This window comes from Podarcis gaigeae, assembly GCF_964106915.1.
Source record: "Podarcis gaigeae genome assembly, chromosome: 16".
Classification (NCBI taxonomy): domain Eukaryota; kingdom Metazoa; phylum Chordata; class Lepidosauria; order Squamata; family Lacertidae; genus Podarcis; species Podarcis gaigeae.
The window spans coordinates 10,534,822-10,548,862 of record NC_139693.1 but is presented as its reverse complement, the minus strand read 5'-3'; the positions used below and the strand labels follow the sequence as shown (position 1 = coordinate 10,548,862).

The following is a 14,041-nucleotide window of genomic DNA, read 5'->3' as shown; positions in this document are numbered from 1 at the left end:
TACCTATTTATAGCCAAGCAGCGTTGATACTATTCCGGTCTTGGAGATGATGTGGAGTCACGAAGGTGACAGCAACAAGCTCCACATTGACAGCTGTAGTGTTGATGCAGTTAAGACAATGGAACAAGATGGAACCTTTGCTTCTGTTCTCTCAAAGCTCTCCGTTTCCCCGAGAAACTGCTGAGCACAGGTATCCTTCCGATCCTTGCAGTGTCCTTGGCTATGCAGGTGAATGCTGCAGAAGGCTCTCCGCTGCTGATGCTGCTTCTAGAAAATTACAAGGCAAATGGTGGTGCCCATACATGAAAAAGGGACTTCTGTCCTTCAGCTTTTGTAGTTGCTGAGGGAAGAAGAGGGGGAGGAAGGCGTGAGTGGGAATTGTGTTTTATTCACAGCTAAAGCTCTGCCATGACACCTAAACAAAGATGGTTTGAGAGTTCTCTCTCTCTCTCTCTCTCTCTCTCTCTCTCTCTCTGTGTGTGTGTGTGTGTGTGTGTTTGCATACATGCATTCAAAGAGTCAGGGGGCAGGAAGATGCCAGGCCATAATAAACTTGGACTTGTGCGCAGAGCTAATCCTAAAAGTGTGTTCTGTAGGATGCTGTAGATTTAAAGGTAGGCAGAGTGAGGCGACCATCTTGGGCAGCAGATGCTGGGTGCCATTAAGAGCAGCCGAGAGTGAGATACACAGGCCTGAGCCCAAGGGGCATGTTCTCCTGGGTAACTCTCCTAAGCAATCCCCCTTCATTTTAATATGGCTTGTGCGGCAGAATTTCCCCATGGTTGGTGTCTTATGATGGCATGAGTCTGGGCCCCAATCAGATTTTCTGCCACCAGTACCAAAAGCCTTTGGCTAACAGCCCTGTGCAGATTTCATTCCAATCCTGCTGTTGACAGTTTATTAAAAAATAATAATAGTAATAATATTAAATTAGTAGTAGTAGCGGTATTCATCATTTAAATTATATCAGGACAGGGAAACAGCACTGATTAAATGGAATCATAGACTCCAGTATGTTAGAAGCTCAGAGGGGGCCACAGCTCATTTGCATGCTATTTCCATAGGGCTCCGTAGAGCTTTTCCTGGCATAGAAGGGAAGGGATTTCCTCCTTTCTCAGATAATGCAGCTGAATATTGGATCATAATATTTCACACTTTAGAGTGTTAAATATAAATTGCAAATGCTCCCTTAATTTTTATAGCAACCCTATAAGGAAGGTCAGTTTTGTTAATCCCTATAGTTTGGGACTGAGAATGAGAATATGTGTATGTATTAATGTGTTTTCATCCTGCCCTTTCTCCAAGGCGCTAAGGGTACTCAGTGAGCTGCTTGGCCAAGAAGGGATCTGAATCTGTCCCTCCCCAATAGCAGTCCAATAGTTTGTGCAATACACTGTGTTTTGGGGCACCCAGTGAGATCAAGTTGGAAGTTAGAAGGCTTCTAACTAGTAGAAATATGGGAATTGCCTTCCTGGATTAGACCTAAACACCATCTAATCTTCTGGCACTGGGTTTTTTACCAGTGTGTGACCAGCCAGGTGCCTCTGGGCAGCAACAACCAAAGCATGGTGGTGATAACCCCTATTTAGGGCTTTTACATCTTTGCTGGCTATGTCACAAGCCATTGTTTTTCCACTCCGCCACCTGTCAAGCCCTGATGATGAAGGGAGTTTTCCAGTTTGGGGCACCACTGTTTGAAGGTGCCCCAACTGCCTTTCGGCAGCAGTGTCCAAATCTCCTCCTGCCTACCTTTTCTACTGCAGAGCAGGAAAGGTTGCCAGTTTGCCTTCTACTGCCAAGGGCATTTGGGCTCCTTGGCCCACACAGCTGCCAAGCTTTGCATGCGGACCACCATACAACCACTGGAATGATCCCAGTTCACCACTGCAGCATCACAGAAGGTGGGAAGGGCTGGCCATCCACCAGGGGGCAATACCACACTCACCATGGTGAGGGTAGTTGTTGACACCCACCCCTCTTCTTTGCATCTGGTATTCAGCAGAATTCAATTGAGTTACTGTGGTTAAGAACTGATAGACTTATCTTTCATTAGCTTCTCTTTGGGAAACACTTCCCCCGCCACCTGCAGTTAGTTACTATAAAACTGAAGGTATTGCAGGTGGGACAGAGGGATATGAAGCAGGGGCCAGACAGATGAAGCACAGAGGTTTTGTCTGGAGCAGAAGTGAGGAGCCTTTGTCCCACATGTTGCTGAACTGCAGCTCCCATCATCCCTGGCCTTTGGCCATGCTTGTTGGGGCTGATGGGAGTTGCAGTTACGCACATATAGTGGGGGAGGCAAAGGGTCCCCCACATGTGACATAAATGATCACTGTGAAGGTGTGATGTGGGATTGTTTTCTCTGGTCTTGGGAAGAGTTATGTTCCAGGACTTTGTAGGGCAGAGTAGCTGCCAGCCAGTCCAAGTGAGCCTGAAGCAGGTATGTGGTCCACTCCAAGGGCCATATTCTGGCAGCAGATCAGGAAGTTCTGAGTTCCAGAGTAGAAATCCCTGATGGGAGGTAGGAGCCTAGGCAGGCATTGCCCTCACACCAGTGATGGGTTGCAAGTTCTGAGGATGGTGTTTATAGGGCTTAGTGGACAGGGATTGTCCTTAGGGATCAGCCTGATTTGAACATCCAGGCAGGCTGGTAACGGCAGCCTTGACATTGCCCTCAAAGTATTGAAGTGCCAGCTATGCTTTCCATGAAGCAGAATGCTGATAGCACAGGAGGCAAGACACTGGAGCCAGACCACTAAAAGCCCCAGAGCGCTGTTTGCTGCCTTAAAGGTGGTCCTTGGCTGAGTGCCTAATGGCATTAGGAATAGGTGGGGCATAGTTTCCAAGGCCTATGCATTGCCCATGTTGTCTTGGAGAGCTTTCTCCTCCCTCCCGGACCACAACAAGAGGAAGTAAAATATTCTATATGTGGCCCAGCTTAAGTGTGGAAGAAAAACAAAGCTGGGGGCTGAGAGAACACAGCGGGTAGCACTGCATAAAGGGGGAAAAACCTGTCCAAACAAGCTCTGGAGCCCCGGTCAGGATAGTGTTTTTCCCTTGGGAGCGTGCTGCACTCCGCTGAGCGCATTTACACTGTGCAGAGGCAGGAGCTTGAAGGCTTGTTCCTTTTGCCATGTAAGGGAGCCCCAAGCACCCTTGGTGGCTATTTTGGGAATGAGAATGGGCCCTTGCTTTTGACTCCAGTGCCGTAGGGCAGATTGTGGCTGCCTCCTCAGCTGCCTGTTCCATATGTGCACGCGAAGGAAGCAGAAACCCTTCTCTCTCTGCAAATGTAAGGCTCAAGCAAGAATGTACATACTATTGCAGCTGCCGTGGCAAAGCTGGGCTTGGTGCCAGACTCCTCTCCTCTCCTCTCTCTCTGCTACAAAATCCCTCCAGCGCCAGCAGCTTTCAAAGTAAACAACAGAGCAGGATCGAGAGGCATCCACCCTCTGTCTGTCTGTCTGTCGCAGCAGGGTCTCTAGTAGCAACTGAGCTTGGTTAGGGTTCAAGGCAAGCAGTTGGCAGGATGAGAAGGGAAGCCCAAGCCTGGGAGGAGATCAAAGCCTGCCATGTTCTAAAGGTTGTACGTTAATTGAGGTGGCTTAAGAGCAGGTGGGACGCAGGTGGCGCTGTGGGTAAAAGCCTCAGCGCCTAGGGCTTGCCGATGGAAAGGACGGCGGTTCGAATCCCTGCGGCGGGGTGCGCTCCCGTCATTCAGTCCCAGCGCCTGCCAACCTAGCAGTTCGAAAGCACCCTCGGGTGCAAGTAGATAAATAGGGACCGCTTACTAGCGGGAAGGTAAATGGCATTTCCGTGTGCGGCTCTGGCTCGCCAGATGCAGCTTTGTCACGCTGGCCACGTGACCCGGAAGTGTCTCCGGACAGCGCTGGCCCCTGGCCTCTTGAGTGAGATGGGCGCACAACCCTAGAGTCTGGCAAGACTGGCCCGTACGGGCAGGGGTACCTTTACCTTTAAGAGCAGCAGCTGTGAGCCCCCCCCCTTTCCTGGGCAGCATCCCACCTCAGCCCCAAGACTCACTGGTGGCTTTAGGCAAGCTGCTGTGCTCTCTACTTCCACTCCTCACCTGCAAAGCAGGATCATAATGCTGGCTTACCTTTACAGCAGCCCGCCTTCAACTTGCTGCCCCCCAGATGTTGTTAGACTCCCAAACTTCCATCAGCTTTAGCCAGCATGGCCCAATAGCTGAGAGGAGTTGAACTTCTTAAAAAAAAACTTGTGGTGCACCAGGTTGAGGGAACCTGCCCTTGTACTGGGCTGAAGTAGTATAAAGATTGAGATTCTGTTCCGTGGAACATTCTGAATGGCAGCATTTATTATTTTTTGTGTTTTATATCCTACGTTTCTTCCACGAGGGCAGAGTACCTGGTTCTCCTCGGCAAACTCCTATCCAGGTGCTGAACAGATGCAGACCTGCTTAGCTTCAGCAAGGTTTTAGCACCATATTTATTCAGGCCACTAGCCACTAGCCTTTTCATACTTTTGGTCAGGGACCTGCTGTTAGCTCCAATCTGCAGCAAGCCTAAGAAGTTTAAATTATTTAATTATTGTGTTTATATCTCACCTTTCCTTCAAGAAGCTGAAGGGCAGATTGTTAAAGTTTTTATATGGGCAGGTAAGCACTCACCTGTTCCTCAAGGCCTTTGGCTTATTTTAATTCCTACCTGCTTGTGGGTTTAAAAAAATGGTTTAAATGCTTTCTGGTCTCCATGGTCTGATTATTTGTTCAGGTTTTCTTGTAATGTAACTATAAACAGTATTATAAGTACTAATAACTGAAACACAGGGCCTGCATTTAAATTTCTTTCTGTAGGTGCCAATGTTTCTCTTGCCTTTTCTTAGAAGTCTTGAATAAGCAAAGCAGGTGGTTCTGATGCTGCTGCTGCAACCCACTTCAGGCCAGTTGAAAACAGATGCTCGAAACCCCTAAGTGGTCCGAGTTCAGGGTACGTTAAGGACCACCCGCTCTCATGCAATACCTTAATCTCCCAGAGGCCCTGTGCTGAGTGTCTCTTGTTATCTGGGACAGGACTTTTCAGCAGTGGAGCTCCCTGGGGTAGTTTGTTTGGTCCCCTCTCTGTTGGTGTTTAGGTAGCAAGCGAAGGCTGCTTTTCAAGGGAGTCTTTATGGAATTCCTGAGCATGAGGGAACGCTCTGCCAATTCCTGCTTCTGCCTAGCTGTGCTGGTTTGTTTTATTGGCCTAATTAGCGACATGGAGGTTTTTCAAGTGCTTTTGTTTTTTTCTGTGGAAAATCTTCCATTTCGTAACAATGACTCGAAGCTGATTGCAAATAAATACAAGGCAGGCTTGGCGATTTCAAAGCTTTTAGCTTTATTAAATGCATGTAAAATAAGCATGCTGAATTAGGGCATCAGAATTTTTTTCTGCAGCAAACTGAATATTTTCCAATGCAAAGTACCCTTATTTGCATAGAAAAGTTTTCTGGAAGTCTTTCCAATTCAGAATTTGCTGGAAAACCCACATAACTGGGAGTTTAGTCAACTTTCTTGGACATTATTTTACGGGAAGGAACTTTCCTCCCTTCATGTTCTTGCCCCACCCTGTTAACACTAAGCTTCCCTGCCAGATGCTTAAAATTACCCCACAATGGATCCTTCCACTGTAGCCTTATTTCATCAACATAATTACTTGCCCTTTATTTATTACATTAGCACCATTCCCAAGGTGTCAGATCAGCCTACATTTTGCTTTCCCATTTTGCTCTGTGCAGAAGGCAGGCAAAGCTAACAGGGAGCATGATTTGGCAAAGAGCTTCTTATGGCCCAGTGTGGGATTTGAGCCCAGGTCTTCACACCTTGGGCCAAAGTAGCACCTTGTGGTGCTCCACTTACTACATGCACCTATTAAGCTGCGGGCCATTTTGATCTTTCATGCAACAGAATCAGGAAGGTGGCAGAGTGCCGGGACCCATAGATTCAACCCTATTTCACACACAATAATATTTCTGTTTGTCCAAGCTTTTTGCTGAACCTGACAACCATTTTCATATTTGATTCATCTCTTGACTTTGGTTCCTGGATCTAGCCAGTTTTATTATTTGTTGTAAGCCATCTTAGAAGGCCTAACCATAGAAGAATGGTGGTGTATACAATAAATAACAAGCAAGTAGTCTTGCTTTCCTGGGCCTCCCATTTTTTACTTTGACCTGGCAAGGAACCCTTGTCTCTTTTAATGGCCACTGTTCCATTAGCCAGCGCTTGCTGGCCTGCCTGCTTACTCTCTTAGTTGCCTATAAACGCCTGCGGCTATTAACCTGCTGCTGCTCTACCAGCACATCCAGCCTAACTACAGAACCATGCACCCTTTGTGTTTCCTTTCCTGGTCTCTTACACTTGCTTGCATATACTAAATCATGTCTCCAGTCAGCCGACGAGCTCCTTGGCAGAGCAGGGGCTGTTTCTCTGTGTGTTCTGGAAATCCCCCAGTGTGCTTGAGGTGCTGTGAATGAAATATTAATTACTGAAATGTATGAATGAAAGAATTCCTTTGAGTCAATAAATTGTATGGTCCTAGTAATAAGGGATGGGCATGTACTCAAATAGTGAGAGAAATGTGAAAAGTGGGTGGGGTGAGTAATGCAATCTTTAACCAGCATTGGAAAGGTCCCAAGTTCTTGGTTTCCCAAACTTCTCAAAGCTCTGGTTGGAAGTTAGTGTGAGTGTGGGCAAAGGCTCTAACCCTTGTCTCCCACCTCAGAGTCCCCAGCCAATGAGTCTGTTGAGCAAGAATGGGGAAGCCATGGCCTTATGAAGGTTGATAGACTGCTTCTCTCATCATCACAGACTGCCAGCCATGCAGAGGGAAGTCCAACAAATTTTGGAGGGCCATGCCTTCCCCACTCCTGCTAAAGATAACTTCTCCCTCTCTAGCCCTCTTTCCCTCCCTAAGATTGGCAGCTCGGGTGGAGGGGGCCTCTAGTTGATGATTCCTGTTCTAAAATATTTGTAACACATAGTAACTGCAGTATTGTCTCAGCTCTGTACAGGCCATGGTACTTCAAATTTCTGTTTCTCTTTCTAAGAATTTGAATCCTCTCTCCCAGCTGTGCCTGTGAGAAACCACTTAGATCCCCCAGGTTTTTGTTTCTTTTTAAAGATAATAGATGTTTGATTTGTGCATGTAGAAACCAAATTCCACTTTTCTTTGTTGGTACGATCCGTTTCCCCCCATTCCCCCCATATTTGCCCCGTCAATGCCTCTTGGCCCCCTGGTTTCCAGCCCTGCAGTACTTCACAAACAGAAATGACCCACTAACCAAATAGCAAAGGTCTGTGTCTGTGGTGCCAGTAGATGGGGTTGGGAAAATAACAAAATCTGATCCTTCTCCTGGCTCACACAGCGTTGGTACCTCCGAAATATTTTCCCTAGGCCTGCCAGTGCAAACCAATATGATACAAGAAATGCATCCTCCCTTGCTGATGCCTGGGTGCTTAAAGCTTTTCTCATTCTTTTTCTTTAAATGCATAGGACCCGTCAAAGCTGTACAAGAAGAGTGGAGAAGCCACAGCGCCGACTGACAGCTCTGCAGCCGAGGGCAGGCCGAGAGAGAGCAGCCCTCTTTCAAAGAAACTTTCTCCGCTGCGCTCCGAAGTGACCGATTATGGGAAGTCAGCACTTTCCACTCCGGCCAGTAGTTGCGACCCAGACTCAAAGGACAGAGCTCAGATTAATGGAGCACCAACGGTGACAGAAAAACTGGCTCAGCTTATTGCAACTTGCCCTCCGTCAAAGTCTTGCAAAACGAAGCAAAAGAAGCCCTTCATGGGAATTGCTTCTGGATTTGCTAAAGACTCCGGAAAGAAGCTGCCAGTGGTTGGGGCTGTGACCGTGCCTGCGAGCAAGGACTTTGTAAAGAAACAGCTTGGAAGCGGCACTATGGGCGTTGCTTTGAGTAACAAGGACTTTGCAAGGAAGCCACCGGGGATTAGTAGTGGTGCTGGACTAGTCAGCAAGGACTCTGGGAGCAAAAAGCAACCAGGGCCTTGCCCCAGCATGCCTGGGCTAGTTAGCAAGGACTGTGGGAAGAAGCTACCGATCCTTGGCTCCCCAATGGGATTGGTCAGCAAGGAAATCGGAAGGAAACCACTGTTGTCTGGCATGCCAGTTGGGCTAGTCAGCAAGGATTCTGGGAAAAGGCTTCTGGGGACTAACAGTCCGGTTGGATTACTTCCCAAGGATTCTGGGAAAAAGATGCTGGGGACTGTTAGTCCACCTGGATTGGTTAACAAAGACCCTGGGAAGAAGCTACCTGGACCAGGCGGTCCAATTGTATTTTTTAATAAGGATGCTGGGAGGAAACATCCAGGGTCAGATGGGCCAATCGGATTGGTCAGCAGGGACTCTGGAAAGAAGCTGCCAGGGCTTGGTGCTTCAAGCGGATTGGTGAATAAAGACGCTGGAAAGAAGCCTCTGGGGGCTAGCAGCCCAATTGGATTGATTACTAAAGAGTCTGGAAAGAAGCCACCGGGGGTTGGCATTCCAGCGGCCTTGGCTGCTAAGGACTCTGGGAAGAAAATGGCAGGGGCCAGCAGCAGTCTGTGTGGGCTGGCCAATAAGGACTCGGGGGCTTTGAAGGCAGATGCTGCTCACCCTTCCGTGGAACCCTTCAAACGGTGTTCTGCGAATGTCATAAGTCACGAAAGTCCTTTGCCGCCAGGCCTCTTGAAAGACAGTGTGGGCAGTAAGCCTTTTGAGAAGCATGTTGCAAGGCAGAGTAAAGAAAGCATCCCAGAAAAGGTAACGGTTCAAAAAGAAGCGTCAGGTGGAGGCAAGGAAGGGGCCTGCAGTCAGCAGGACAGCTCCTCGTCCAGTGAAAGGGGCACGTTTGAAGCACCCAAGCATGATAAACAACTGCCCGTGTATTGCACTTCCCCCGAATTCAGGACTTCAGGAGGCGCTTCTGATGTATCTACAGCCAAATCTCCATTCAGTGCTGTTGGGGAGGGGGGCCTCCCCTCCCCCTCCCCAGCCGCCTCTGTCACTGCTTTAACACGTAGCCCCACAGCAACCTTGGCTCAGTTAGCTTCCAACCCTCTGCATTTAAATAGCACGCCTGAGCTCCTAGAAGGAATTTCCGAGCAGATTAGCAAGACCCCATTTGCCTCTGACAGCACGCGCTCAAGTATGAACCGGGTGCCGAATCCTGGCTCACACGCTGCTGGCAAAGGGGTCGGCAGGGAATTAAACGGTTCCAAAGCTGTGCATGCCGATGACCCCAAACCGAGCCCCACCTTAGGCAGGAAGCCCAGCCTGGCAACTGACTCTAACACCCGTGCCACTGTTGCCCCTTCGGTGGTTAGCTTCTCCAGTTTGTTCAACAATAAGCCCTTTCTAAAGATTGGTGCCATGGCTGCATCAGGTAAACCCTGCCAGGGGGTGGAAACTTTGAGCAGTAGTGGTGGAGGCCCGCAAGCAACACCTCTGAAGAAAAGGAAAGGAAGGAAGCCGCGCTGGACTAAGGTAGTCTCCAGGAGCACTTGCCGGCCTCCCAAAGGCCTAGAATTGGGGCGGCCTGAGCTTTTCAAGAACATTTCTTGCAGCGTGCTGTCAAACAGTAGCCTAGATCAGGCCAAGCTCTTCAAAAGCGCAGGCCCGCCTTCCTTTGCCCAGCACGAGTTTGTCAAGCGCCAGTTGCCAAAGCTCAGCAAGTCCAGTAGCATACAGTCCCTCTCTCTGCTCAGCAGTGTTGAGAAGGAGCCGAGCAAATTTTACAGTCCTCACATGCAGGCTTCCGTTGGGTGCATCTCGGACGACCTGCTGCCTGAAATGTACAAGTCCAAAAGGGGCAGGTCGAAATCCAAAGAGATGCCCCACCTGGAGGGCCCCCCGAAGCGGACCCTGAAGATCCCTGCCTCTAAAGTGTTTTCAGTGCAGTCAAAGGAAGAGCAAGAACCTCCAGTGCTGCATCCGGAGGTGGAGATCCCGTCTTTTCAGCAGAGCCTCGCAGAGCAAGCTTTCCCGAAGAAGAGGGGCCGTCCGAAGAGGCAGATCAGATCAGGGGTCAAGATGAAACCCCCTGTCCTCTCCGTGGCACCCTTTGTCACTGCGGACAGTTCCAACAAGCTGGATTGTGAAAGCGACCAGCGGCAGAGCGAGGATTTCTTTGAAGTGGCAAGCCCGTTAGGAGGCCCCGAGGAGCCTGGGAAGACGAGCGCCTGCAACATGACTGACCTTGAGGTAGAGCCGGACCGCAAGGAGAGCAAGCGCAGCAACGGGCAGCTGATGAAAACCATCATCAGGAAAATCAACAAGATGAAGACGCTGAAGCGGAAGAAGCTCTTGAATCAAATCCTCTCGTCTACTGCGACAGAACCAAATAAAGGGAACGTGCAATCCAAGCTCCACACGACAGTGTCGACCCTCGCTGCCACGTTTGGCTCGAAACTAGGCCAGCAGATCAACGTCAGCAAGAAAGGAACAATCTACATAGGAAAGAGGCGAGGCAGGAAGCCGAAAGCTGTCCTGAATGGCATCTTGGCCGCTAATGCTGACAGCTTGACTCTTCTTGAAAAGTCTGCCCAGCAGGCGACGGGGACGGCGCTCGGACAAGCAGTGGCTCCTTTGCTCCCTTCAGCCACAAATAACCCTGAGATTCTCCCTTCACCCGTTTGTTCTCAGTCATCTGGGGTGAGCGGAGGGCAGAGCCCCGTCAGCAGCGACATGGGCTTTGTGGAGCCCAACTCGGTGCCCTATCTGCACCTCCACTCCAGGCAGGGAAGCGTGGTTCAGACCCTGGCAATGCGGAAGGCCTCGAGGGCCCGGAGGCGGCTCTCCCCACCAACTCTTCTCCCCAATTCCCCATCCCACATGAGCGAACTCAGCTCGCTGAAGGAAGCCACTCCGTCGCCCATCAGCGAGTCCCACAGCGACGAGACGATTCCCAGCGACAGCGGGATCGGGACCGACAACAACAGCACTTCTGACAGGGCGGAGAAGTTCTGCGGCCCGAAGAAGCGGCGGCACTCCTTCGACCATATCTCCCTCGTCCCCCCCGAGACCTCAACGGCCCTGAGCAGCCTCAAAGAGAAACACAAGCACAAGTGCAAGCGCCGCAGCCACGACTACCTGGCCTACGACAAGATGAAGAGGCAGAAGCGGAAGAGGAAGAAGAAGTACCCGCAGCTGCGGGGCAGGCAGGACCCTGATTTCCTGGCGGAGCTAGAGGAGCTGATCAGCCGCTTGAGCGAAATCCGGATCACCCACAGGAGCCACCATTTCATCCCCCGGGACTTGCTGCCCACGATTTTCCGCATCAACTTCAACAGCTTCTACTCCCACCCCACCTTCCCTCTGGATCCTTTGCACTACATCCGAAAGCCCGACCTGAAGAAGAAGAGAGGCCGGCCACCCAAAATGCGTGAGGCCATGGCGGAAATGCCCTTTATGCACAGCCTCAGCTTCCCCCTCTCCGGCACTGGGTTCTACCCCTCTTACGGCATGCCTTACTCTCCTTCTCCCCTTGCGGCCGCTCCCATCGGCCTGGGCTATTACGGGCGGTACCCGCCGACCCTCTACCCGCCTCCGCCTTCCCCTTCGTTCACCACCCCGCTGCCGCCTCCGTCATACATGCACACCGGCCACTTGCTCCTCAACCCCGCCAAGTACCACAAGAAGAAGCATAAGCTGCTTCGCCAGGAGGCCTTCCTCACCGCCAGCCGGGCGCCCCTCCTCTCCATGAGCACCTACCACCCCAGCGTCCCACCGGAGATGGCCTACGGCTGGATGCTGGAGCACAAGCACCGCCACCGCCACAAGCACCGCGAACACCGCTCCTCCTCAGAGCAGCCGCAGGTCTCCCTTGACACCTTGGCGCCCAGCGGCCCTTCCCGAACCGTCCTGGAGTCCCTGAAGCGCTACCGGTTTGGGAAGGAGGCCGTTGGTGAGAGGTACAAGCATAAGGAGAAACACCGTTGCCACATGGCCTGCCCACACCTGTCCCCTTCGAAAGGCCTGCTTGGGAGGGAAGAGCAGTGGGTCCGGAGGGAGCCAGCAGAGCCCAACTCCTCCCTGGCTCTGGGGCTACAGACGCCGCTGCAGATAGACTGCTCAGACACTCCGCCCAACCTGCCTCTGGGGAGGTTCACTCCCAGCTCCGAGCCGGTCAGCAGCGACGAGCACACAAACCTTTTTACCAGTGCAATAGGCAGCTGCCGAGTCTCCAGCTCTGCTGCCACCGGCGGGCGCAAAAAACTCTCTGATGGCTCCGGACTCTTTGGCCCCCAGGAAGCCTCGCTCAGCCGGCCTCTCCGGAAGGAGACGTTGCCCCCTATGGAGAAGGCAGGGCTAACCTTGTCAGGTAAGAGACTTCTACTCTTGTATGTGTGTCAATGCAATCTTTTAAACAGCAGCTGGAGTTAGCAAGGCTGAAACTGCCACCACTTCATCATGTCAGGCGGGTGGAAAAAGAAGGTTCTGGGGTTATGAGCAGTTGTATGCAAATCTAGACCTGCATGGGGGTGGGGATGTTTTCCAGCCCATGTTCCCAGAGATCTGGAGCTTGAAGTACATCAAGCAGAGGGGGCTGACCTGCTGACCAGGTGTGTCCAGGTTCAGAGCAGCCTAGTCGATCCAGAGGCTTCATGCACTCTGCCAAATGAACACAAGAAACTGCTGTATACCAGATCAGATACTGGTCCATCTAAAAAGAGAGAAGGAAACTCCCCATGTTTGTTGTGAGTTTAACATGGTGGTTTTTTTGGAGGGGGTGGGGGAAGAGATCTTTACACGAGCACATTTTTAGCAACAAAATATTGCAGTAACTCCTGTCCCCTGGTCAGCGTTTCATCTTTTTTTTTCTTTTTTGCCTGCCTATGATGCTACCCCAGTTTTGTGTTTGGTCCTTGTTGGTTCATCTAGCCTGTTACTCTTGACTTACAGTGAGCCACACTTATTGGTCCACTATTGTCCACACCAATGGGCAGTGACTTTCCAGGGTTTCAGACAGGAAATCTTCCCCAGCCTACCTGGAGATGCCAGAGATTGAAGCCTGGTCTTCCTGCATGCAAAGCAGCTGCACTAATACTCTGGTTGGCAGTGGCTCTCCAAGACATTTGTTGCATTTATGCTTTAACAATATTGTTTTAGATTGCTTAGATTTTTTTTAAAAAAACTATATTAAGCAGTTTTAAAACTGTTGTTGTATAGATAAATAAGATTAAAATATTGGGGGAGGTATTTTCCCCTTTACCTACTACCTGAGTCGGAGATTGAACCAAGACAAAGTAGAAGCTCTGCCTCTGAGCCACCTCCCCCCCCCCCAATCAGGTCATTTGTGTAAGGACCAATGCTACATGTCCCTCTTTCCTAGTGTGCTGGCAGCGGGATATGTTCTTAGCAAAGGAGAAAAAGGCCTGATTCTGTAGGGGAGCCAGTGGCAACTGGAGAGAATCCCAGGTCTTTTATAATCCTGACACCATACAAATGTGATTCCATCTCCTAGTAATTGGAAATAATTATGTTGAATGGCCAGTTGCTGTTTCTCAAGATCATGCTCTGTTTTTAGAGGGGTAGCTGTGTTAGTCACCTGTGGCACCTTAAAGGCTAAACAAATCATTAAACCTTTGTGGTCTACAGCCCGCTCTGCTAGATGCAGGAAGTGTTATCCTGAGTTGCAAGTATATATACATACATAATGGGGCAAGGAAATTGTAAACAGTGACATCAGAAGGGGATTAAGTGTGGAAAGTACAAGGACAATGAGAGGGTGCAATAAACAGTGGTAATTAGCAAAACAGTCACTGATGACACAGACATCCTGGCATTGGTAAACCAATCGACACAGGCAGTGTGCTATTTTGATTCATTCCACATGTGATAGCATTGAACCCTTTTATACGGTGTAATTCGGCAGTTTCATACCGCAGCCTCCCTTTAAAAGTCCCTTTCTTTCAGGGTGGCTACTCTAAGGTCCTTTATATCATGTCCTGGGAATGTCAAGTGTGTACAGTGGTGCCTCGCAAGACGAACGCCTCGCAAAACGAAAAACTCGCAAGACGAAA

The 14,041-nt window shown here is 50.2% G+C and overlaps 1 protein-coding gene across 3 annotated transcripts in view; it reads left to right on the top strand.

Annotated features, from left to right (window-relative positions):
* The window catches only part of ASH1L (ASH1 like histone lysine methyltransferase), a 79,331-nt gene that overhangs the window by 14,109 nt on the left and 51,181 nt on the right, over window positions 1-14,041 (top strand). For all 3 annotated transcript variants that reach the window (XR_014558572.1, XM_083715475.1, XM_083715476.1), the window contains exon 3: window positions 7,512-12,339. Coding sequence is in view for 2 of the 3 variants with exons in the window: in XM_083715475.1 (XP_083571601.1) it covers window positions 7,512-12,339 (4,828 nt within the window). In the remaining variant the exon portion in view is untranslated. The remainder of the gene's footprint in view (window positions 1-7,511; window positions 12,340-14,041) is intronic.